This window comes from Phyllostomus discolor, chromosome 8, assembly GCF_004126475.2.
Source record: "Phyllostomus discolor isolate MPI-MPIP mPhyDis1 chromosome 8, mPhyDis1.pri.v3, whole genome shotgun sequence".
NCBI lineage: Eukaryota > Metazoa > Chordata > Mammalia > Chiroptera > Phyllostomidae > Phyllostomus > Phyllostomus discolor.
This window is the reverse complement of record NC_040910.2, coordinates 28,073,724-28,099,326: the sequence shown is the minus strand read 5'-3', so window position 1 is coordinate 28,099,326 and position 25,603 is coordinate 28,073,724. Positions and strand designations below refer to the sequence as shown.

At 34.6% G+C, this 25,603-nt stretch overlaps 1 protein-coding gene across 4 annotated transcripts in view; it reads left to right on the top strand.

The window, feature by feature from the left end:
* The window catches only part of SPOCK3 (SPARC (osteonectin), cwcv and kazal like domains proteoglycan 3), a 292,764-nt gene that overhangs the window by 197,625 nt on the left and 69,536 nt on the right, over window positions 1–25,603 (top strand). For all 4 annotated transcript variants that reach the window (XM_028521177.2, XM_028521179.2, XM_028521176.2 and 1 more), the window contains 2 exons: window positions 6,744–6,867; window positions 18,002–18,116. In XM_028521177.2, the coding sequence (XP_028376978.1) occupies window positions 6,744–6,867; window positions 18,002–18,116 (239 nt within the window). The remainder of the gene's footprint in view (window positions 1–6,743; window positions 6,868–18,001; window positions 18,117–25,603) is intronic.

The following is a 25,603-nucleotide window of genomic DNA, read 5'->3' as shown; positions in this document are numbered from 1 at the left end:
GCCCCAACGACCACACTCCTAAAAGCAAAAATACAGAGAAGCAAACCCTTTGTCTCTATCATCTGTTCTTTTACTAATTAAGAGTCAGATGAAGCATGATAATATGGCATTTTTACTATTTATCTGTAAAAATGGCAACTTAATGTTTTTCTAATCTTCCTAACTGTAGCTTTTAATTTCTCTAAAATTTAGTAAAGTGAAAAAAATAAATGATTCTACTGAGACATAGATGAGATTAAAGTACATTATCTACTTACAGAAAAATCAGTTATGTCTGGCTGTGGTTCCATGCCTCAGACTAAGCTCACGTTTGCAGAGGAGCCTAGCCTTGCAATGGAAGGACAATACCTAAGTCCCAAGAAATTACTGTGGACCACACATTTGTCATTTAAATGTAAAGGGGTTGGGAGGAGTAATCACTGGGCAAAATACACAAAATACACTCTCAACGTGAGCTTACATATAGGATTCTTTAAGGCATCCCTGCTAACTAGGGTCTCCATCACTGAAGCTCTTTTGTTGTGAGAAAGGTAAAATCTTCCTTTTTCTAAGTAGCCTCCCTGTAGTATGTTGAATCCTGGCCCTAAAGATATATCTTCGCCTTAACTACCAGAATCTATGTGTAATATCTCATATGGTAAAAGGGATAATGTTACTTTTTTTTCTATTTTTTTATTTTAATCATTGTTCAAGGACAGTTTTCTCCCTTTTAACCAAGTAACATTGGATAATGTTACTTTATATGATGAAAAATGTGATTATGTTAAAGATCTGGAGAGGCAGAGGTTTCCTGGATTACCAGAGTGGGCCCTGAACACATTCACAATGTATCCTTGTTGGAGAGAGATGGGGGATTCTGGCAAAGACACAAAGAGGGGAAGGCGATGTGAATATAGAGCAGAGAAGAATGCAGCCACAAGCCAAGGAATGCTGACAGACACCAGAGGATGGAAGAGGCGTGTACCAGACACACCAGATTATCCTAGAGCTCCCTGAGAGAGTACGGTGGACTTTTGACCTCCATAACCCTGGGAAATTAAACTTCTGTTGTTTTAAGCCAGAAAGTTTTTAGGTAGTTTGTTATAGTAGATACAGGAAACAAATACATGCTCAATTTATTCTATTTCTGCAAGCATGACCTAACCAAAGGGAAATCAGGAATGTGTCAGAATGCTTTGCCTCGTGGCTCTAGAAAATGTCATGGTCAAATTTAATTTATATGCTGTCCCATGTGATTAAAATGACTTCTGATGCTGGCCAACCGCTTTCTTCTTACCTGTGAATGGAGAGTCTCAGAGAGGTTAGAAGTATTTTTAGGCCACAAAATGTAGGCCTTTGCTTTAAGCAGCTCCATTGTCTCCCACATGTCAAAGCTAGAGTAGCAGAAGCAGGGAACAAGTCGGTGTTCAGTCCGAGCCTGTCTCCTAGTGGTTCAGCGGATGTCATGAGGGCAAGACAAAGGCCCAGAATTAAGGGAGTTTGAATACAGGTTGGGTTAGATGAAAAGATGACTATATGGGTTTTTGTTACAATAGAATTGATAGGTAATATTAAAAGGGTATAAGTGATGAGGAGAGAATGTGGGTCACAGACTGGTGGTGAAAGTGTTCTTGCCGAGTCAAACATATTTTACAATAGAAACAGCATCAGAGGTGGGACTGCAAAGATGACTAGAAGTTGGCCAGATTAGCTCCATATTGTCCTTATTATACTTCCTGAAACAGAAGTATAATAAGGAAAACCTCATTCTCCAAGCTAGGCTTATCTTTTTATTCCCAAGCTAATTTTGAGATCCAATGATTCTATCCAACTGTTATCTCTGGATTGTAAAATAGTTCATGGACACATTGTTGGATATTTAGAAGGATGCATAGATTCTATTTATAGGTTAAAAGATAAAAAGTTATTGCATGAGCTAGTGGTGGGGTTTTGACAATGCCTAACTCATTTTCTAAAACATGGTGGGTAGATATAAGTAGCACTATATTACGAATAAAAATAATAAATGTTTTAAAAGACCTCTCTGATAACCTTTGATATATGTACAAGTTATTGAGATAGCATTTCTGGAAGAATATTTCCTTGTCTAGCAAATCTTACTCTACTCCTGATTTTACCAAACTGCATCGGCACATGCTTAGAAGTACATACTTTCAGGGTAGGGATTAAAATCTGGTAGAGAGAAAAAAATACCATGAAGTTAAACACTTAGACATTTGAGTTTGATTAGTTAAGCTAACATGAAAAGCTAATGTATGGAGAAAATTTTGTGCTCCTGACCTTTCCTCTCAGTCTATAAATCAGACTCAAGCAAAACGTAGTAGCTTCTTTCTCCCCTCTAATTTCTATAGCTTTCCTTTTCCCATGAAGCAGTAAGAAGGAGGAGGCCAACAACAAAGACTTCCATGAAAGCAACACATGGAGGAAAAGCTGTTTTCCTTCCCTAAATTTTGGATGATCTTTAATGATTGTTTTCTTAAATAAAATGTGGCCTTTAATTGTTAAAGCCTTCTGAGAAAGCTTTCAAATCTAGTTAGCAAGCAGTAGCTAAAATATTTCCTTCTGTTTAGAAAAATAAATCAAATTAATTTTTCAAAATTAAGACATATTTTTATATATAAAATATATTTTGAATAATCAAGCAAACTTTTTTCCACATCTTTCAGTAAATGTTGTCTTGTTTCATTGTCATTTTCTTTTAGGTAGAATATTTTTCCCTTTTAAGCTGCATATCTGTCACTGTTATTTTTAAAATGTGAATACATTTTTTCCAAATATAGAATCTCCTTGACCTTTAAGAATCACACATTTTTGTGAACTCAAATCTTAGTTCTTACTTTGCTCAGTGCTGACACTATAGAACTGTTTAAGGTTAAAGTGGTATCATGGTTAATGGTTGAAAGCTTGCTTTATCTATGAACATTAATAATTGAAAAAGTGAAGAATTTCTTAATTCTTATTTTAAACATAGGATGTAGACTTAGTAATCATACTCATATGCTCATAACTGGAGTGAAATATATTTGTCAACACATTTAATAGAACCAATTCACACATTAGCAAATTGGCCTCTGTGCTGATTTTTTTTAAATCAGACTCACATATATAGTGGTGTATTATTTATTACACTATATAAATGTCAGGTTTAATTAGCTAGATGTACTCTCCAGACAACACTTATTTGTGATGGTGAGTCTTCCTTTAAAGAACATTTGAAGCAGTTATGATGTCCTTTTTTCACTTATTAATTTATTTTAGATTAGAAATAATTTTCAAAGATCATTTTATTAACCATGCCTATCATTTTATTAATCATGCCTATCAGTATGTCTACAAATGGGCTTTTTTTGGTGAATCTCTTTTTTTATAAAATATATAGAGCAAGTGGATTTTTTATTCATACTGCAAAATAAGCTATGCTAATTTATTTTATGTATTTGATAATGTTTTCTACTATGAATTAATGTTTACTTTTTATTTTTAGAATATGCCTTTTACTTAAAATTGATAACTTATACTGTTTTGCTTTATTGCTCAATTTACTGTCCTACAGAGTAAAGAAATCAAATAAAGCAGTTAGTGGTCACTGTAGATTTAAGTTTTGTATAGGACTTTCTAACTTTCACATAATTTTGTTGTCCCAAAAGCTAATTTACTGCACCTGGCTAATACATCCATTTTTTTTCCTGAGGCCCATGACAAAAGAGTAAGGGTGGCTTGTTTACTGAAGTGTTTTGTGTCCAGTAGAGAAGTCAAGACTTGGCAGTTGTGTCTCAAGGAAGAATTCCTCCACAACTCAGGCAGACCTTAAAAAAAAAAAAAAGACCGACCAAAGGAATTAAAATGTTAGGTGTGCCAAGTAGACAAGAAATACATCAAGTTGCCTTTAGCTGAGGTGTTCACAGAATATTTCACTTGAATGCTGTTTTATCCGGCTACAATGAAATTATTCCCTTAAAGCAAAGTCATTAAAAATTAACATAGGTACATAGACAAAGAAGCAAATATCCCTAAAATTTTAAGATTTAGATACTGATGGTTCCCTTCTAAGATAAATATATAATAAATAATTAGCATTTCATTTGGTTTCCATATTTAAGGCCTAAAGTTCATAAAATATGTCAGATCCAGGAACCTACATGGTTTTAGAAAAATATATAATATGAAATAATTTTATGATTTATTGACAATGTTTCTTGATATTGTAATAGAAGTATTATTTGATTCTCAGGCATACTTTCTTGGAAATCATGCCTATTTAAACACTGCGTAAACACAGGTCTGTTTTATCCTTGACTTTCATTAGTTATCACCAGACGGGGCTCCCTCCATATCTTTCATTTGCTATCTTGAGATAGCTGAGTTTTGCAACTTCAGCATTCCTGACATTCTCTTGCTCCATTAAACATCATCCTTCACACCATAATGATATATTAGTTTCACTTGGTAACACTAAACCAAGTCCTAAAATGATAACATATGGCCAATATGCACTGTCTATGCTTCTAATTTTTGTTGAGTGCCTTCAAATAAGCAATTTTAGTAAAGATATATAGACTGATGAAACGCTCAAGACCAAATGATCCATACTGACGAAGCTTTGCATTGTACAAATGGAGAAATTAAGACTGAGGGAGGTTACTGCCTGCCCAGCCTGCTTAATGACATGATCACACACGAAACTTAAGTCGAATTGGAATGAGATTTCTTTCTGCTAACCATTTTGGTAATATCCTTTATGCTCCTTCCAAAATCAATGTAAATCCTAAAAGTCATGTTCAAGTTATCTTTTTAAGTTGCACAACATGATTACCTAAACATAAAACCAAGTATCATAATTGACTAAACAGATATAGCTATAATTAACACTGTAGTTATTAGAAAAGTAAGAGATTGATGCACTTTCACATGTGACTGATGCTGGAGAATCTCCCTGAAAGTGGGATCCCCTTTCAGGAAAGAATCCCCCAGGAAAGGAAAGAATCCCCCAGAGTGAAAGATCAGGAACACGAGAAGATGGTTCAGGGAGCAAGGAGATGCTTTGATTTAACTGCCCCAAATAAGTCCTGTAAAGAAACACTAGCAGCAGTGTAAGTTCACCTTTGTTAGTTTAATTTCACAGCTATTAGAAGCAAAACAATAGGTATATTGGTATGAAACTACTTAGTGCCTTGAATGGTGGAATATAGTATATGCATATATAATACATATCATAGTATGTATTTTATATATATCACAAAGCAAATATATATATATATATAATCCTGTTTTGATAAAGTACTTTTTATTGTTTAGAAGCCTGAATTTAATAATAATTTCTCCCAATGTGTCTGAAAGCAGTTTGCATAATTTTATGCCTTGTTTTGATTACACAAAGTGAAAGAAAATTACAAGAAGAACATTTTATTTTATTTATTCCCTTCTGTTCCACTTCTGTAATTTGTAAGTTTTGATGTGGTATAAAATAATGTTTCAGGTTTTCCAGTCATTGTTTTAATTACCATTATAATTTTGTGCCAAGTAATTAATGAATAATGGGAACATGGCTGTTTCCCCCCTTGTTTCTTTTATGAGATAAACTCTGTGGCCAGGAAAGATTTTAAAGTGGTCTTTTGGCAGAATTTACAAAACTGAAATGAAGAAAATGCATTTGGAATTATGATATGCTTCATGAAAGTCTTTAGAGAGAGATAAGTACCCAAACCAGGGAGAGAGGGGAAGAGAGAATGATAAACATTTTTTTTAATGATCACTTACATTTATCAAAATGTGAAGGATATATGGTTTGAAATTTTCCTATAATGAAGATTTTTACTATATTTCTTAGTAGTCTTTGGGGACGTTTTTATGTACATTTGACTTATTCATGAAAATAAAATGAAAAGCCAAAATAAGCAAATGTTTCTAGTAAATCATCTTTTCTCCTCCTGATATAGACATCACAGTACTTTCTATAAACAATTTTAATGAGTGCTGATTTACTAGCATAGTTCTAAATAGTCCTATTTTTAAGCCCTTTACCCCCTCTATATAAATTATGCACAAAAAATAGAGTAATAAAGCAGTTTAATTGAAGTGGAAAAATAAATAAATGTAAATGCAGGTAGCAAAAGAAAACAGGTTTTCCCAAGTTATTTTTTGATCAAAGCCTAATGAATCTATTGAAGCATTTCTGCACAATAGAAAGAGGATAGCCTATCACTAAATCTACTAATTTGGTTCTCTAAACGCTGGTTGTTATTGGAAAAGTTTAGTTCTTTTGTTATTTTCTCTAAAGTAAGCTGCTCTTACTTTCTGACACATTGGGTACACCCAGAGAATTAGGTGTCTGTCTTTTGAAACTGTTCCTGACAGAATAGTAGGGTGGCTCTTTAGACAGTCCCAGACCTATGAGTCCTTTATTGCTGAGCAATTGTTTCTGTTTCTGTATCTATCAAAAATATGTCACAACTATGAATCAAAACAAAAATTCATACGATGAAATATAATCTATATGAAATTAGAAGAATATTTCTAAGAAATATATTCTCACTTTATTATAGGGCAACCTTGATATCCTCGTAAGAAACAAAATGTTATCATGAATATAATCTCTGTGGAGATCAATAGGTGGAAAAGGAGAACATAGTTTCTGATTCCAGTTCATCTTTAAGATTTGGAGTGATGGTGGAAAAACATGATGTTAATGTAAATTTATTAGTTTTTTAAATAAATGCATTGTGTGGTTTTCTTTTTTTTAACAGCGTGAAAGATCCGGGCGTGGGCCACAAGCAGTGGAGAGGGCCCGTGTCGTCCACCTGCAAGCAGTGCCCAGGGGCCTATCCCAGCCCCGTCTGTGGCTCAGATGGTCACACCTACTCTTCACAGGTAAAGGAAATCAGAGTCATTTAGAGTGAATTACACAATTCAAATTTGTTAGTAGGTGCTTAAATCTCTTAGTTCACCAATGTGGTCATCCATATATTCTTTTAGCTTTAAAAATAATGCGAATAATTTCACTGGTTTGAAATGTGGTTCAATGTATATTGTTTCTCCTATTAACAATTTTTCAAGCTTGAAATACTGAAGCTGTGAACACTCTGAACCCTCAAATATTAAAGCCAACATTATTTTTAGAGACAAGGGAAGGGAAAGAGAAAGAGAGGGAGAGAAACATCAATGTGTGGTTGCCTTTCATGTATCCCCAATGGGGGACCTGCCTGGCAACCCAGGCATGTGCCCTGACTGGGATCGAACTGGTAACCCTTTGGTTCATAGGCCCACGCTCAATCACTGAGCTTCACCAGCAAAGCCAACATTCTTTTAGTGCTATGGTAGAAGTGGTCAGGAATGCTACCATACATGTGATAATGTTAACAATTATTATTATTATTATCAGTAGAGGTAAGCTACAATCTGTTAGTATCATTACTTCTTTTATCTCATATGTTATTTTCTATATTACTTTGTTTAAACCTCCAAATATCTTTTTTTAACAAATGAGAAAACTAAGGATTAGAAAGAAGTAGCAAACTTTATGTATTTAGCTGATATTGATGGCAAGATTTAAGGCCTTTTCTGACTAAGTGTCTGTTCTCTACATTAATCTGTGTCCTAATCAGCAAAACAAACAAATGAGCAAAAGAGAACCAGAGACATATAAATAAAGAACAAACTGACAGTGACCAGAGGGGAGAGAAAAGAGGTGTAATGGGGAAAAGAAGGGGAAGGGTCAAGTCAAGGAACATGTATAAAGGACCCAAGGGCAAGGACAATAGGGGGGAGAGTATCAGTGTAGGAGGTGGGGGTGGGTAGGGCAGAGGACAGTAATGGAGGGAACATGGGGACAGCTGTAACAGAACAACAATATTTATTTTAAATGTGTCCTTATTTAAATATGTTGGAGTTTTTAAGAACTGTATCGAATAAGACATTGATAAGTTGTTTTTGTTTGTTATTATATAACAAATGAATAAAGGCTCACAGCCTCTTACTGAATCTTTGGGGACAGATACATTTGTGAATTTTGAAAACATATATTTTAACAAGGTATTGTTATGTAAAATATGTTTTAAAAGCATAGTCTATGATGTTCCAAGTGGAACCTTATACTATATTAAATATATTAACATCTCTTTAAGGAACTATATGACTATTCACATTAAATAGAATATATGAAGTGTATAAACTAACCTTACCTCAGTTCCAAAAATCTGTGGGCTATTTGAACATTTTGTTCTGTGGATACCTCTTTATGAGCCATACTTTGTCTGAGTGAATATTTCCCCACAACTTCCACTTGCGTTTTACAATTGCTAAGCTTGATTAAGAGCACTACAATGATAAGATAGATTAATTCAGGCAATAAATATATGCTTAGTACTTACTGGATGCCGAGCACAATGTCTCGTTAATTAAGCTGCCATGTGTCTATTTGCTAAAGTGTTGAGATGTATATAGAGGTATAGATGTTGCTGAGAGAGAAGGGAGTGCGTCACTGGTCCTCTCAAAATGACCGTGATCTTGGTGAACCTTAACTTCGCAAGATTAGAAAACTCATGTTGAAAACTCACACAAGGGAGAATGAATCTATCTCATATTATCACATCCCACAGGATGATGATGTGCAAACCATTATACTGCTTTATTCAGTTACAACTAAGGACGCATATTATAATATCCAAACTGGTAAGTAGAGCTACATGGGAAGCAAATTTTAATGCTAATTTTATTTGATAAACATTGAGAGTTGAACACGTTACATCAATAGAGAGACTGGCTTTACCACTGGCAGCCAGCTGAGACAGATGTATGTCCTTCTCAACATTAGAAATGTATGTACTGGCTGGACTGATATGTCTGTGTCCTGAGGGCCTTGATCCCTGGAGAGGGCTGGCCTTAGTCTAGCACCAGCTGGTTTGGGGCTTTCTTCAGGATGCTACTAAGAGGTGATCAGTTCTTTCACAATTTAGTTTCAAAGTATACAAAGTTACAATCACAAGGGATTTCCATCTGTTCAGACCATATGGGAAGCCTTGTTTGCTGATTTTAGAGAAACATAATTGGCATACTCCTACTCAGGACTGAATACACCTATCATAAGTAGATTAATTCCCATACATTTCCAGCTCCATGGGGTTTCCCCCTTGTTCTCCTTTGTATTGGGCACACTGAAGCCCAGATTACAAATCATACGTAGTCCTATTTATTAGTCAGAAGGTTATCGGAAGGTATCCAAATGAAGACTTTAGTCAAATGACTTTCTATATTTTAGAAACTATACCTCATTACACAATATGAACAATATGGAATGATTATTTTGTTAGAGTTCAAACTCTGAATTTGTCAGCTTGTCTAGAACTCCTAAGCAGAGTATATAAAAATGTATACACAAAGAGACAAAGGAATAGATAAAGAACTATGGAAAAGTAGATTCATTGAAAAAAAAATATTGGGACTTTTGTGATTTTCACAAGAGGTATTTTTGTAACATTGATTTTTTCCTGTTAAGAAAAACAATTGACTTTTTCAAGAAGTTGTCTTAATCTTACTTTTTAAAAGAACCAATCTATTTTGAATTATTTCAAATTGAGCAATGCCAGACAAATCAAAATGGAAGTCTGTTCAAGGTTATTTGAGAGGTAATCATTCCTGGAATTGACACAGAAGATGAAGGTCTTTGTTTCTTTACTTGAGGCAAAGTCTATTCTGATTGTATTGTCAAGCTTCAGTAAGAACTAGGCATTGTTCTCCGATACATCTGTATTAGACCGTGGATATATTTGTCACCAACTTCTGTAAATTGTATACTATTTTTGCTGAGTAGAAGTCAATAAATAATATTAATGTTTTAGAACTCAGCAGAGCATCTGTAATATAAATTCCCTGGGGACAGCACATCGCATGATTTTGAACACTTCCATAATACTTAGCCATGCAGTGCTTGGCTACTGAAGTAAATAATGCTTAATTCCTTCAGAATGAATATTGTTTATAAGAAGTGTGTGTGTGTGTGTGTGTGTGTGTGTGTGTGTGTGTTCAGGAGAGATGAATGGAAAGTTTATGCTGCAGTTCCCAACTCTGGCTGCCGAGATGAAACTTCTGTTGGTTGCCAGTGGGGCCCTGTGAACGTGAATTGTAAAAGCTCCCCGGGCGGTTTTTACACGTGTCCATGATTGAGAAGCACTGTTGCACCCCTCCAAATTATTGCTTTTGAAATTTAAATATGAGGGTTTTAAAAACATGAATCAGAACAATAACTTTTGAGAAAATTCCATCTTAAGCTTCAACATTGTACTATTATTTATCTTTCTTTAACTTTTTTCCCATGTTTGAGGCACTCTGTTACTTTCTCTTAATAATAGTTACTGAATCTAATAGCTCTCTGTACATGTTGAAAGATAGAAAATTTCTTACACGTCACTATTTTGATGTGTTGCATCTATTAGTGGTTGGTGTTTAACTGTCCTATCTCCCTTCCTGTAAGTACTTTGAGCTGAGATAATTTTCAGTTGGAAGATCGACAGACAGAAATAGATGTGCACTGTTTCTGTGTGAACCGCTTTGCAACAAAAGCTAGGTTTCGCTTCGACTCGGGCGTGCCGCCAGCTTGATCAAGATGACAACCCCGACGTATTATCTGACCCCTTGGGATAAGCTCTTATTAAATCACTGAGCTTTAAAGGACATAATATGGGTTAGCTTTCTTATAAAATCTCAGATTTGAACAGAACTCAATGGGACATCTAGGACAAACTTCTACACAATATGCAAGTCCCCGATAAGACACCGTGTTCTGTGAGATAAGCGTCTGTGTTTGAGGCGAGTTGTAATCGTCAGGAAAGCTTTCCTCTGCTTACACTGATTTGACTTGAAACATACCCTATTTCTACCTTCTGTGGCCATACTGATGCACAAAATACATATTCTAGTTCCTTCCGTTATTGGGAAAACTGAGAATTTCTAAATTCTCCATTTAAAATGTAACAAGAAGGTAAAATCAGCCTAAGAGACTGATTATTATTTAACTTTTGTCTAACTGTATTCCTATTTTTTATATTCATTTCACACACACTTATTTAGAGACGAACTTTTTTTACTTAGCTCACCTGCATTGAGTCCAGACCATGCAACATTGTTCCTGGAAACCCAGTCGTTTACCTTGCCCTAATGTTTGGTCACATTAAACCATATTTAATTAAATTGTAGATATGATATCATTGTTGAACTTATTTTTAAAGACCGAAAAGTGGAGTGGTGGTAAGGATAAAACTCATCTGACAGAAATGAAGATTGGAGTTATTTCTTAGTCTTAAGTGTTCAGCGTGTTGTATCAGCTATTTCTTTGGAGGTTGGCTGAGGGAGAACTTCCAGTGTAATTTTTTATTTTCAACCAAAAAATACTAATTCAGGAGAAATTAATGAATATGCTCCTCTCCTGAAAATATTATATTTGGGTTAAAAATCATTACCAAATAAATGTGAAATGTGATTTTTTATTTGGATTTTAAAAATTAAAAATAATCACTGAATTACCATAATGTTTAAATATTTCCTAAGGAAATATTGAGTAAAAATAAATTCTAATTATTTTGCTCCCTAATCCTGGATTTATTTTCTCCTCAGGATATTTGGTATGTATGGAATATAACACACAGAGCAATTTAGTGCTTTATAACTTGTGAATTCATTATTAGTGTATTCAAATTGTACACAGACAGGTAAGGGAATAATAATATATAGTGATACATGCTTTTTGCTTTTAAAAAAGAAAAAAATAAGAAAATTATGTTTAAACATAAAAACTATGTGCCATTTCTATAAAAGGATTCTTACAACAAAGTAACTATAAATGTTAGACTTTCTATGTTTCCAACTTTGGCCTACATGGGCTGCTGTCCGGAAACCCAGTGGGCAGGGTGATAGAATTTCATGTTAATTCGATAGGAGATTCCAGGTGGCTGAACTGGAATTGAGTTTGAATTCCCCAAGCTCCCTTTGGATAGGTTGTCACTCAGAGAACACAGCAGCCAGATCAGCCTGCAGTTATGTTAGGGGAAGGAAGCAAAAACTCTGAATGCTTAATATAGGTACCTGCAACCTCTTTTCGCCCTGTTGGTTACCCAGGAACTCGCTGAGAGGGTAATATGGACACTGGCCCACAATGTCCATGGTGTTATGGATGAGACGAGACAAATTCAAAGGGACTACAGAAATCCTGTGGAGAAAAAGGGACAGCATGGCCACTGTCCTGAGTGAGAGAGGGCCGGCCCCCATCCCTTGTCTGGACAAGCTTTCATTGCTTTTCTGGGTATATTACATTGAGGCTGGTCATCATTTACTATGCACAGGTTCACTTTAGGTGGTTACCTTTTACAGAAAACAAAGGAGAAGGTGTTGCTGATTACATCACAGAAGAAGAATATTTGCAAATGAAAAGGCAAAGGCAGTTGAACTGGTTACACTTGTCGTTGGGAGGTTTAGCATAGATTTTAGGAAGTTACTTTAAAGATATGCAGCAAACATTTGCTGCCTCAATTCAGGGTGAGGGAGTTTTAGCAAAAAGCAAGTCTCAAAGCGGCCTAGGTGCAATGCAGGCCTGATTCCCCATGGGAGAACGCATCTGTGGGCGTGGGTCATGTGTGTCAGACTTCACTTCCCACTGGCCATTCCGAGTGGGAGCTGGGCTACATTTCCCCTGCCACACAGAACAGTCTCCTATAAGAGGGTACAGAGGGTACGTTCCCTCTCTGGACATGGAGACATTCAGTGACTAAGTTGTCTTAGTAAGGCAAGGGAGGTAGACTCCGAAATCTTTTTCAGTAGATTTTTGAAGAGACCCTCCCAGCGCTTAGACTATCAGATGCTTAGACTATCAGATACCCTCCCCCCACGTTCCAATAAAGAATTGAATACTTTGCCTATAAGTTCATTATTGAGTAGATGCTTTGATAAAAATGTCAATGTTGTCTCACTACAGATAATCCCCAAGTCAAACACATGACATGACACAGATTAGTTTCAAAGGACACAGTGATGTGCCCCGAGTCAGCTGATGGAACTGGAATGTCAACAGCGCCATCAGAAAAAGTATCACGAGAGACTTACAGCTGATATCGGTCCATTGGGGTTGTGCGGCCCCGAGGTAGGGAGAATGCTGCAGCTTCCTGGATGGCTTCCAAATCATATTGATTTAGCTGGCATAAAGGACCCCGTAGAATGTCCAAAGGAAGAACATACTTCTTCCAATACCCCAGGAATTCACTTAGGTGCCAGGACTACATTTTAGTGATGGTGACCAAAGAGACAGCAGTTTTCCTTGACTGTTGGCCAGACTGAGCATTGTAAATCCATCCAGACTGTCCTAAAAAACTTTACTTAGGAGCCAGGCTCCTAAATTTTGTCTGGAATGTGTCAGCCATTTCTGCTGGTCTAATAAGCCCGCAGTCAGTCAGAGTCATTGAGATGGAGGCTTCAGACTTTGTAACTAATAGGGCATTATCAGTGCAGACAAAACTTTAGACACCAGAGAGTGTATGCACCTACTGGGGGCAAAAGGCAAAGGAGAGTTTTCCACTAAACAGTTTGGCATGCGACCCTTGGCTCTTCCACAATGAGGAAGGCTCCTCCTGGTACTTATCAGATAGCAAAGTACAAACATATAGCACACAGTGCCTACTATACATTCAAATGTAGAAGCAAAGACACACATTAAATTGGTCCACAAAGCTCCACAAGAAAGGTCACATTGGCTTACCTTCCACAGGGGAAATCTTACCTGAATTCTAGCAATTGAATTCGGTGTCACCTTCCCAGCAGAGTCAGACACAACAATAACTTGGGTACCTGAATTCATCACAGCCATAAAAGGATACATTTGGAATTGGTTACAGATATATTTTTGTGTGCATGCTTTTCCTAGGATAGTTGTTTAATTACAATATTTAATGAATTCTTAACTCCTGAAAAGTAAACTAGTGTTTTCATCTCCTATCTTGATACCCTAGTCATTTTTCCTTTTTATATTCACCCTTTCTATATAAACTCACCTGTACTGATATGTTTTAACCACCCCAGTTAGCAGGGCCCACCTCCTTACTACAGCCAACACTGCAGGAGTCTTCCTTCCCAATGTGTATAGCTGTAAGAATAGTATATGTTTTCAAGTAGATTTTGATATTTCTTCAGCATAATAAACAAGGCATTTCCTCAAACATTAATTTGCTAAAACAGCTAATAAGAAATTTTAAGGATGTAAGCTCTGTAGACTTTGAAATGTATGCACATGCTATCACACTTTAGTATTTTGACATTTGTGGGACAGTTGTTATGTCATTTACTACATTGAGGTCCTTAAAGTCTTTTACATTATTACCTAAATTTAACCTTCTGTCCTGAATCTTTCATCCCCTTGTATGTTAGTTTAAAATGCATCCCATTTTTACTTACTCCCATTCTTTTTTAAACTATTCACTCCCATTTATATTTGTAAGAATCATTTCTTCTCAATGGCATCCTTATTTTCAGGAGTACTTAGTGCCATGTCCTTCTATTTTCATCCATGTCCAAGTTATTTTTAACCACTCTTATACTTTTTTGGAAAGATTTGTCTGTCAAATCCTATATTATGCACTAAGAAAAACAATAAAAATATAAAATCAATAGTAAGTTAAATGATTTATATATATATATTTTATCAATCATCAAGCAACGTGTCTTTATAGGTTGTATTTTAATTGCTGATTGCTACAACAATGGTCTAAAATAATTTAAGCAAGAATTTTGTCAAAATAACAAAATTCAATGAATATATAAGAATAAAATGAAGCCCTGGCTGGCATAGCTCAGTGGATTGAGCCCGGGCTGCGAACCAAATTGTCGCAGGTTCAATTCCCAGTGAGGCCACATGCCTGGGTTGCAGGCCATAGCCCCCAGCAACTGCACATTGATGTTTCTCTCTCTCCCTCTCTTTCTCCCTCCCTTCCCTCTCTAAAAATAAATAAATAAAATCCTTTTTAAAAAGAATAAAATAATAATAAAATAAGTATACTATGCCAGTGATCATTAAAATGTTTAAATTTATTTCCGGATTTTAAAGTCCAGGGTAATCTGTTTAGAACAATGGCCAACAAATAGGAAAATATATACATTTGCAAATGATGAATTATGCACAGAAATCACAGAATAATAGGTATTTTAGTACAGCTGATCTTATACCTCTACTGAATAATTCAGTAATATGAAAAAGAGTAAGGCCTTACATATGCACATACTCACAGTCTTGACTGAGGTGAAGGAATATTATACTCCTGACATCAGGACGACTTTGGATTGAATTGGGTTTAAGGCAGAATGTAAGGCGACAATCTCATGGGCATCTGTGAACACACTCTGATACTCATCAAAGGGAAACTTTTCTTTTTTTTCTTTTCTTTTTTTTTTAAGGTGTGCCATGTTGCCTAATGCAATACATAGTAGCATTTTTTTTAAGAGAGGTAAGGGAGGGAGAAAGAGATAGAGAGAGAAACATCAATGTGCGGTTGCTGGGGGCTGTGGCCTGCAACCCAGGCAAGTGCCCTGACTGGGAATCGAACCTGTGATGCTTTGGTTTGCAGCCCACACTCAATCCACTGAGCTACGCCAGCCAGGGCAAAGGGAAACTTTTCAAAGTAATTACTGCATCCAGTTGGTATCCACAATCTGTGAGTCGAATTGTTTTTATGATGCTGCCCTGCAAGACAGTGTAAGGTCTGTTCCAAATGGGAAGCTTATGTTGAGTATATTGATATCTTTAATTTTGGAAGAAAAATAAAAGTTTAGTTATAATAATTAGTGTTTGAAGAATTGGAGATAATCTGATCCAGAGAATACGCTTCATCTAAAGTAATGTGTTCAGGGTTAAGTATATTTTTTTCCTGGCAGTTCTTCTTGGTCAAGTAATCTAGTAGCTAACCGGAGCAATATTTTAACTGCTTCGTGACCACATAACGAGGACTGTAAACTTATTACAAGTTCACAGTGGGTTGACACGTCCTTCCTGTCCTCACCTCATCTCACCACAGTAAGCTCAATTAGTTCTTCACAATTTCCAGTTTCAAGATGCTGACTGAATGCCTTGCACACCACTGAGCCTTAGAGATTGCTTAAATTAGTGACTCATGTTTTCAGGATTCCCTTGGTCTTTTTCTTGTTTTGGCTTTAATGATCTAATGAAGAATGTAGGAAAATAACTCAGCCTCATGTCACATGGATTTTCACCTATGGCGAGGGCAAAAGGATATAACATTTTGTGGTGCAAAAGCAAGGTTCCTAAAATAATGTTCTTGTGAAAAGTTACTCAAAATAAGCAGGGCATTATTCCTTAATGAAAAGTAGAAATGAACAGAAAAATAATGGCATAGTGTCCACTTTAGTGTATAGTTTGTTACAGGTTGTTGCTCAGTTTAAGCCCATGCCTGTGTATGTACACTACAAGTATGACATGTGTGTGTAGACAAAAAATTCTAATGAATGAAGGAATGGTTTCATGGACAAATTGTGGGTTTTTTTTGTAAATTACTTGCTTAATAACATTACAAATAACTAATAATCAACTTTTTAGCAAAAACTCCCATTTTAATAAGTCAACTTATGTATTTTTGCTATTCAAGTGTTTTTTTTTTACTTTCATTTTCTTTGAATAAAAATAACACTGCTAAAAATCAACCACATTTAAAATGTGACTATAGCATAACACCTTTGAAGGAAGCTAACATTTTCACATTTCAAAATTTTATATTAGCTATAATTAATATTGACTTTTGGCTTTATCACCTCATATGCCACTTACAATTGCTCCTGAACTTTTCATAAATTATGTCATGAGTCAGAATTTTCTCATGACCTGACATGGTTCTGAAATATTTAGTTGCAGGGAAGAATGTTAAATTTGAAGTCTCAAAGATTTTTCTGTATAATTAATTTGGCTTTCGTTACAGCATTCACAATTTCCTAACTATTTCTACTTTTGAGAAGCTATAGAGAATTTTTAATTGCATTTAAAATTTATTGTGATTTTACATGACAAGATCATTTTTAAACTTATTGAAATATTGAATAAAGAACAATAATAATACTTTTGAAATAGCTTGATCTTCTGAAAAGGCCCACTGAGCTGCTACAAGTATATTCCAAGTGCAATAATTTAATCATTTGTTGTAGGGCTGGTAAAGAATTTTGCCAGAGAGAGTTATGTAACTAAGGGAAAAATGTTGTACAGATGTGAGTAATCTGATTAGCCATTTGGTATATTCTGTGCTTCTTGGTATCAGCTGAAGCTGAATTAAATTATTCACTGGTGCATTTGTCAATGGGAGCCAGAAAGTCTGCCCTATTTAATTTTAAAATAATTTGTCCTGGCTAAATTACAGTGGTAGCCACTCAAAAATCACATTACTTCAGAATTAGCAAGATCAATTTCTTTTAGGGTAGGAAGATAATTATTGCCTCTTTAAAATATGGAGTAATTTTAAATTTTTAAAAATCATGACAAATGTACAATTCTAAAATATTATCTTAAGAATGATTTACAAATACTCAGGCTTAAAATACTAACAGAGTAGTGTTTACAAAGGAAATCAAACCAAAACAAAACTAAGCTAAAAAAATCTTTACGTGCCATAGTAATTTTGGTTATTTGCCTTTATATTCACTCAGCTTTTGATAACATTTACTGAGGAGAGCCTGCCTCTTGGTTGCTATTGCTGTTTGATTCTTAAAACTCAGTAGATTAGGCTATATGGTCATTATTCCTATGGAAAAATTGAGGCTGAGAATGTTTAAGAAACTAGCCCTGAATGTCACACTTAAGCAGTTGTACTGTTAGGATTTGAGTTCAGGTGTAATGTTCTTTGTTCTATTCCATTCATTTATCTTTTCCCACAGCACATGTAATAGATTTGCAAGTGTACTATTGTTACTTTCTTGACTTTCTACTCTTATAACTAAATATAATTGCATTGATATTTTTTCTTTTCTTACACAGTGCAAACTAGAATATCAGGCATGTGTCTTAGGAAAACAGATCTCAGTCAGATGTGAAGGCCGTTGCCCATGTCCTTCAGATAAGTCAACAAGCACAAGCAGAAATGTTAAGAGAGGTAAGTGATGAAAACTTACTTATATTTTTATACTTGTTTCTATTAGCATGTTTTGCAGTACATGTTGTCATTATGTACATAATGAAGCTTCATTTATACATGTCCCTAGCAGTAATTATATTGTAAGTGAAGTTTTCATTTGCTTTAGCTTCAGTTGTTATAGCAGGTAATGCTTTTCTATAGATTTCCATTTATCTTAATTGTATTAAGAAGCTGGATGCGTCTTTCCTACATGCTCACCATAAATAAGAAGTCTAAAGCAATGCCTTCTATGAATTATTGTGTCTGAAATGTGTTTTGCATCCATTGTGTTTTCTTTTGTAGCAAGCAACTGTTTAGTGGTAACATGAGTGGTAATAATTTAGTTCATTGTGGAATTGGTCAATTAGCACTAATCTTTGAAATTCAAGATTTCTACCCCATATGAAGTATGCATGTATGCACAAAATTTCCTACTAAATAATTTAATAATATAAACATTCAATTGATTAGATCTAGTATTGTTAAATCTTTATTTTTATTTGTTTGATGTTTAATAAATTAATGAAATATATTGAACTTGATATGTGTTATAGTATATAATTTGACTTTTCATTGATTATTGTGGTTCACATGGTATTGTTGTTATATTTAATATGTTGTTTATGCTTTAAAAAAATATCGTCATGGCTGCTAGTTTCACTTCTTGGCAGCTATAAATAAATGAGGAAATGTAAAGAACGTGTTTTTAAGTCAAATGCAACAAAAAGCAATGCAATGGCTATTTTAGAGAATGTTAATATCCACATTTATTATATATTTTATAATCATCTAAATCATGTAATTTAACAATAATTACCATTGGGTCTTACTGTAAAGAATTTCATTTTTTTCTAAAAAAATTGAATAACAGATATACAGGTAAGAAAATATGAAGTTTATTTAATGTAAACTATATATTTTCTTAAACAGGTATACTTGATATTCCATATTACAAGTTCCTTCATGAATGTTTTATTACAGATATAACTTATAAACTTCAGTTATGCCATTTACACAGGTTCTGGCAGGAGTAATGCCTACATGAATGTGGTTGATAGGGTAATAATATGGGTGTAATAATTTATAGTTTTAATTTGGACATTTCACCTAAAATGCCATATGGTATCCTTGAGTGTGATATTGTTATGTTACAGAATTCTACGCTGATGATTTTGTAATAAAAGATTTTGTAATAAAAAGGGGCATTATTTATGCTGTACTCTATATTTGCCTCTACTCATTAAGCAATATTTAAGGTAAAATTTAGAATCTAAAAGCTATGTTATAACATTGCTTTTAGAAAAGCAACTAGTTGATTGTATTATTCAAAAATAAATTGACTTGCAAAATAATTATAAGCTAGTGTTCAAATATTAGGCAATATGCATAAAGATACCAAATGGTAGAAGAAAGCTCTCTTCCAAAAGCCTCCTTGTTCTTGCCTCACCCTAGCCTAGAGTCAATTTCAGAGATTTCTTCTGGACTCCTCACCCCCATCTCCCAATCCAATCACTCTTGCATAGCTCAACTGAGGATGTTCAGGCGTGACCTTGAATATATTAATCAGCCCCCTTATAATTAAGAGTAATTATAGTTTTAACTGAAGTACTTCAATATCCCTTGCATTCCTCAGCCTCACTCCCTATTTACATAATTGAATGCATTTTCCTCTGCAAATCACTTTAGTTCTGAAGTAAATCCTATCTTGGTGTTCAATATCCATATCTTATTATTTTCACTAGAGGCTATTGAAAACATTTGAGTAGGAGTAATCATAATAAGTATATACCTATAATACATCACAAGCCTTCAATAAGAATTCTTGATTTTAAACTCACTTTTGAAAGAGAAGGTATGTTTGACATGGTACTAATTTGTTATAAGCTCCCACAAACAAAATAATTCAGTATGCTTTTTATATGGAAGGTATTACATCCCTGAATAGGATCTCTTATGAATAAGCAATAATTATATTTCATGTTGATGCTCAAAGTTTCTGTACAGTGTTTATATTAATATGCCAAGAAGAAAACTTAAAGTTGTATCATCAGGGTATAAAGATCATTTGTGTCTAATTGTCTAAAAAGACAGGCAAGAAGAATTTAAAGGAATCTTGCTCTGATGGATTGTTAGGGTAAAAGAAGCACAGAATTTTCCTAGCTCCTGTGGAAAAGTAGTACAAAAAATTGTGACTGTCATTTTTACACAGTGCCAAAGGCCAAAAGAGAAGGGAAATGTAAAACTTAGTTCAGCATCATTCCTGATCTTTCAATAGCCATTTACATTAGAAGCATGCCTTCAGTAGACTGTGTAGTGCAGGAGTTTGACTTAATGGCATCTCTGTTCTATAAAAAGTGAGGCAAACTACCAAAAATGAAACATTTCTTGAATCTTTCTGACTTCCTACATTTGAGGTCAAATTGACATCATAGTAAGTTTTGCCTATGTTAAAAGATGAATGGATTCTTGAAAGTGTCTTGAAATATATGAAAATAATAAAAATATATTTTCTTTATATAGTAGGAGAAAACAAAGTTATCCTCTATTCTCTCCATGTGTTCAGTAATAGAGGTATATAAATTAATCCAAATGTATACATTCAGGTAACCCAAATAAAAACAGGTAGTTTACAGATTTTAAATTCTAGATTCTGACTTTACCTAAGTAGATGAGCATATCCCTCTTTAACCAGTAAATTAATTATACAATTTTGTTCTTTTTTAACTTATAAAATCAAGATTACAAATGCCAGTCTTCTAGTTCCCTCTAGTGTATTCTTTTGATCAAACAAAAATGTCATTTGATCAGAAATACAAATTGATCATTTGGATAGCTAATCAACTTCATTCAAAGACTATTCACAACTTAGCTGATGTTTAAAGCCCCCCATATATTTTATATAGTTAGGTTAATATGAAATTTGTAGTTGTGAACATGGACTATGAACAGACCATTTTCCAGGTTTTGCCTATTGTTTTGTTACGTCTTGTTTTTGGTGGCAGAGTTATACCCCTAGACTGATTCTGTCTTTGCCAGCAATGTATTTAGCACAGGTTCACTGTGGGAATTATAATCACCAACCAATAACATACAGCATAATTTTTCTTAATAAGCCATAAAGAAAAAAACATATTCTACACATATGACAGATTTAAACATTCAATCATTCCAGGCAAGAGGTGATAAAGAAATAAAGTCCAAATTTAACAAATGTGTATTTTTTATATGAGTTTAGTTTCTTGGGAGAGATGACTACACCAACCATGAGCTGACTTCAGCTGTCAGCCCAAAAATGAAAGTCCCTGGTTGCAGGAGCGCATTGTCTAGGGAAAGGAAAGTGATAGTGTTGGTGGACAGGATAGGCTGTTTGAAGATATCACTCCAGTGATGGTTACATGACTTAGTGTCCCTGCCAACCAGAGAGTCACCTTGGCCAGGGCAGGGGCAAGTATCTCAAGATATTCAGAAGCTACGTCGGTAGCAGTGTGCTGTGCCCAGGCTGACAAATAGTCCTCACACACTCTCAGTATCTATAGTCTAAATGTGCCCTTTTTGTAGTTGCTTCTCCTCGTGCCCTTATCAGTAAGTCCCCTTTGACGACTCTCAGCAGCTGGACTGCTGGGTGCTTATAAACTTTAACAGGGGAGATAACAACATCCTTACACAACTTCCTTCATTCCCACATCAAAACAACCAATAAAAACCTTTTTTTGTCTTTGTTATAAACTAGTGAATTTAAACAACTTCACTGAAGTCATAAACAAGTGGATTCAAAATCATGTTAAACCAATACACAATATACAGGGGTGGGCAAAGGCAGGTTTATAGTTTTGAGTGTGCAGAACACAAAGTTGTTATTTGTTACAAATTATTGTACTATTTATTTGTATAACAACTGTAAACCTACTTTTGCCCACCCCTATATATACTGGTAAATATAAATTGTAATTCTAAATCTAGAAGGGAATTTCAGGACCAGAGATGAAGAACATTGGAAAGGACCTTAGAAAACATTTACTTTGCACTTAGTAAATACAAACTCAAAGGCGTCTACAGTAGATATAGCTTAAATGGTCCACGTAGCAGTGGTTCAAGGTCACAGTAAATGTTTGACCTCTGGTACATCATAAGTGCTCCATTAGGTTCTTCATTTGAATGGTTAGATTCGGAAGACTTTCAGTTGACATTTTTATTACAAATTTGAGTGTATTAGGGACCAAAATATTTTTCTTATTGGTTTTATGTAGCTATTTTGGTTTTATAGATCTAATTTCTTAATTTTTAACGAATTTATAATTATATAACTTTAATATTTACCCTCACCCTAAAATACATCTAAACACACATACTTGCATAAGTGAAAAGGTTGACTGAACAGAGATAGCCATAGAAATGGAAGAGAACCTATAAAATATTTGAACATTATCAAAACGATTTTAAAAAGTATTTTTGAGGATTGTTGAGAAGAGATAACCCTTGCCTGCTATTGGTGGGGAAATAAATTGGGCTAGCATTTATGAAGAAACATGGAAGTTTCTCACAAAACTGAGGGTGGAACTGCTATATAATCCAGCAATCCCGCTTCTGGATATACACCCAGAGAAAGTGAAGCCAGTGTCTCAGTGCAGTACCTGTGCTCTCGTGTTTACTGAAGCCTTATCACACTAGGCAGGATATGGAATCAACCTAAATGTCTATTGACAGATAAATGGATGAAGAAGTCTCTCTCTCTCTCTCTCTCTCTCTCTCTCTCTCTCTCTCTCTCTCTCTCTCTCTCACACACACACACACACACACACACACACACACACACAGTGGAATATTATGCAGTATTAAAAAAGATCTTGCCATTTGTAACAACATGGACAAAGCTGAAAGACATCAGGCTAAATGAATTAGCCAAAAAAGAAAAAAAACTGCATGATCTTGATCTCTCTTGTATGTGAAATCTTGAAAAATTGACTATATAGAAGCAGACAGCAGAACAATGTTTATCATGGGCATGGAGGTGGAGGGTGAGGGGAGACTGTGGTTTATGGCTGCAAAGCCACAGTTATGTAGTTTGAGTGAGTTCAGAGACCTCATGTACAGCACCATGACTTTAATGAATATACTGCATGAATACTAGAAATTTGCTAAGAGAAGAGGTTTCAGGCTCTATCACTACACACCCCAAAAAAGGTAATTGTGTGAAAGTTGTGTAATATATATTATTTAGCTGGACTGTAGTAATTTTACCATGTGTAGGTATATCAAATCATCATGTTGTATGCCTTTATGTATAATTTTTATTTAAGAAACAAATACAGTTTTTAACAGAGAAGTCTAGCTAGGTAAGAGAAACAGAAGAGAGGAAGACAGTGAAACCCTGAAAGCAATATAGGCATGTGACACATTCAAGAAAAGTACCTAGTCCACCTGTGCTGGTATGCAGGGCACCGTTGAGAGGCATACGGTGCAAACTGTTCATTAGCAAAAGATGAAATCTTTGAATATAATTCATGAGAGTCAGACACATGATGAAGTCGAAGTTTTTTTAGCAGACAGCATTTCTAAAACAGTTTTTTAAATTCAATCTTTACTGTATTTTTCCCATTACCATTTAGCTTCCTTATACACCCTTCCTGCAGCAATCATCCACTGTTGTCCATGTCCCTGAGTCCCTTTTCCTTTTTACTCAATCCCTCCACCCCCTAACCTCCTCTCCCCAGCTGTCATCCTGCTCTCCATCTAAGAGTTTGTCCCCATTTTCATTGTTAGTTCAGTTTGTTCATTAGATTCCACATATGAGTGAAATCATGTGGTATTTTTCTTTCTCTGACTGGCTTATTTCACTTAGTATAATGCTCTCCAGGTCCATTCATACTATTGCAAAGAGTAAATTTATCTTCTTTCTTATCACCAAGTAGTATACCATTATGCAAATGCCCCATAGTTGTTTTATCCACTCATGTACTGATGGACACTTGGGCTGCTTCCATAGCTTGGTGATTGTAAGTAATGCTGCAATAAATACAGGGATGCTTATGTTCTTTTGAATTAGTGTTTTGGGTTCCTTTGGATATATTCCCAGAAATGGGAAAACTGGGTCAAAAGGCAGGCCTGTGTTATTGTGCTACAGAGGTTACTTTTTTTGGTTTGAGTAGGGCAGGTTATTTACATTTACAAGGCTAATTTTTTTTACATCAGAAAGAAGGCAATCAGGTCCAGAAAAGGCAGTGATTTCAATGTAGAAGTAAGAGGAGAGATTGCATTTGGATAATATTGCTCAGATGGAATTCACAAAGCTTGAAATTCCATTGGATGTGATGAACAAAAGAAAGGACTTCATTAAAGATCATTATAAATTTAGTAATCTGGGTAATTCATAGATTGCTAACAAAAAATATACCAGCTTATTTTTCTGGGACCGTTGTTCAGAGTTTTCAGTATATTCTCACAATTCAAGTTTCCTTTTATCAGAAGTTGAGAGTCATGTGGCTCATCCCATTTCCTTTTATGACTTTTCTTACAAAAGTGTCAGAATTAAATAGATACTCAATCATAGTAACTTTATTAGCCTGCATACTAGATTTGTTTGCTCCTAATCTTAATTGTGTATATGTGTGCATGTTTTAACTGTTTTACAGAATTTTGTCTTATTTTCTGTGTGGTTATCTTGTGGGGTGACATACTTTATTGGCTAAGAGTATAGATTTTAGAATCCCAGTTCTGTACTGACTGCGTGTCCTTTGGCAGTGTACTTAAAGGTGTGAGTCTCCGTTTCTCCATCTGTATAATATAAAATAGATAAATCATAAAATTTATGAATATATTTCCTCAAATTAAACCATTTTCACATTTCTATTTTATTTAATTGATGATACTTGTAAAATACTATTGAATTCTAATAAATTATAGAATTTCCCCACACAATAAATATCACATAATTTATTTTATTTTTTTATTTTATTTTAATTGTTCAAGTATAGTGTTCTGTCTTTTACTCCCATCCCAGGCCATCCCCCTAATATTTTTATATTTTTATAGCAGGATGGTATATTTTTGTATCAGGGTGGGTCACAAAAGTTGGGAAACTTTCATCTTTTCTTATAGTGAATAGTATTTATAGACTGAAAATTACCTGGATGTTGAGAGTTTGAAACAACTCAGCAGTAAAATCCTGTGACATAGGAGATATTTTTATAGGTGAATTTCTTGATATATCTTTTGTAAACACTAATCTTTGCTGTGTATGTGTTTATGTGTATAATTTCTTGATAAAATTATTTTAATTTATGCTTTCTAGAATAAATGTCTACTTATTTAGATATTAAATATATTAACCTAAGTTGTACATTTTAAGATTTTTGTAATTGAGAAACCATTTTAGGTGATTTAAGAATTTTTAAAAGATTTTATTTATTATATTTTTTAGAGACGGGGGAAGGGAAGAAGAAAGAGAGGGAGAGAAATATCAATGTGTG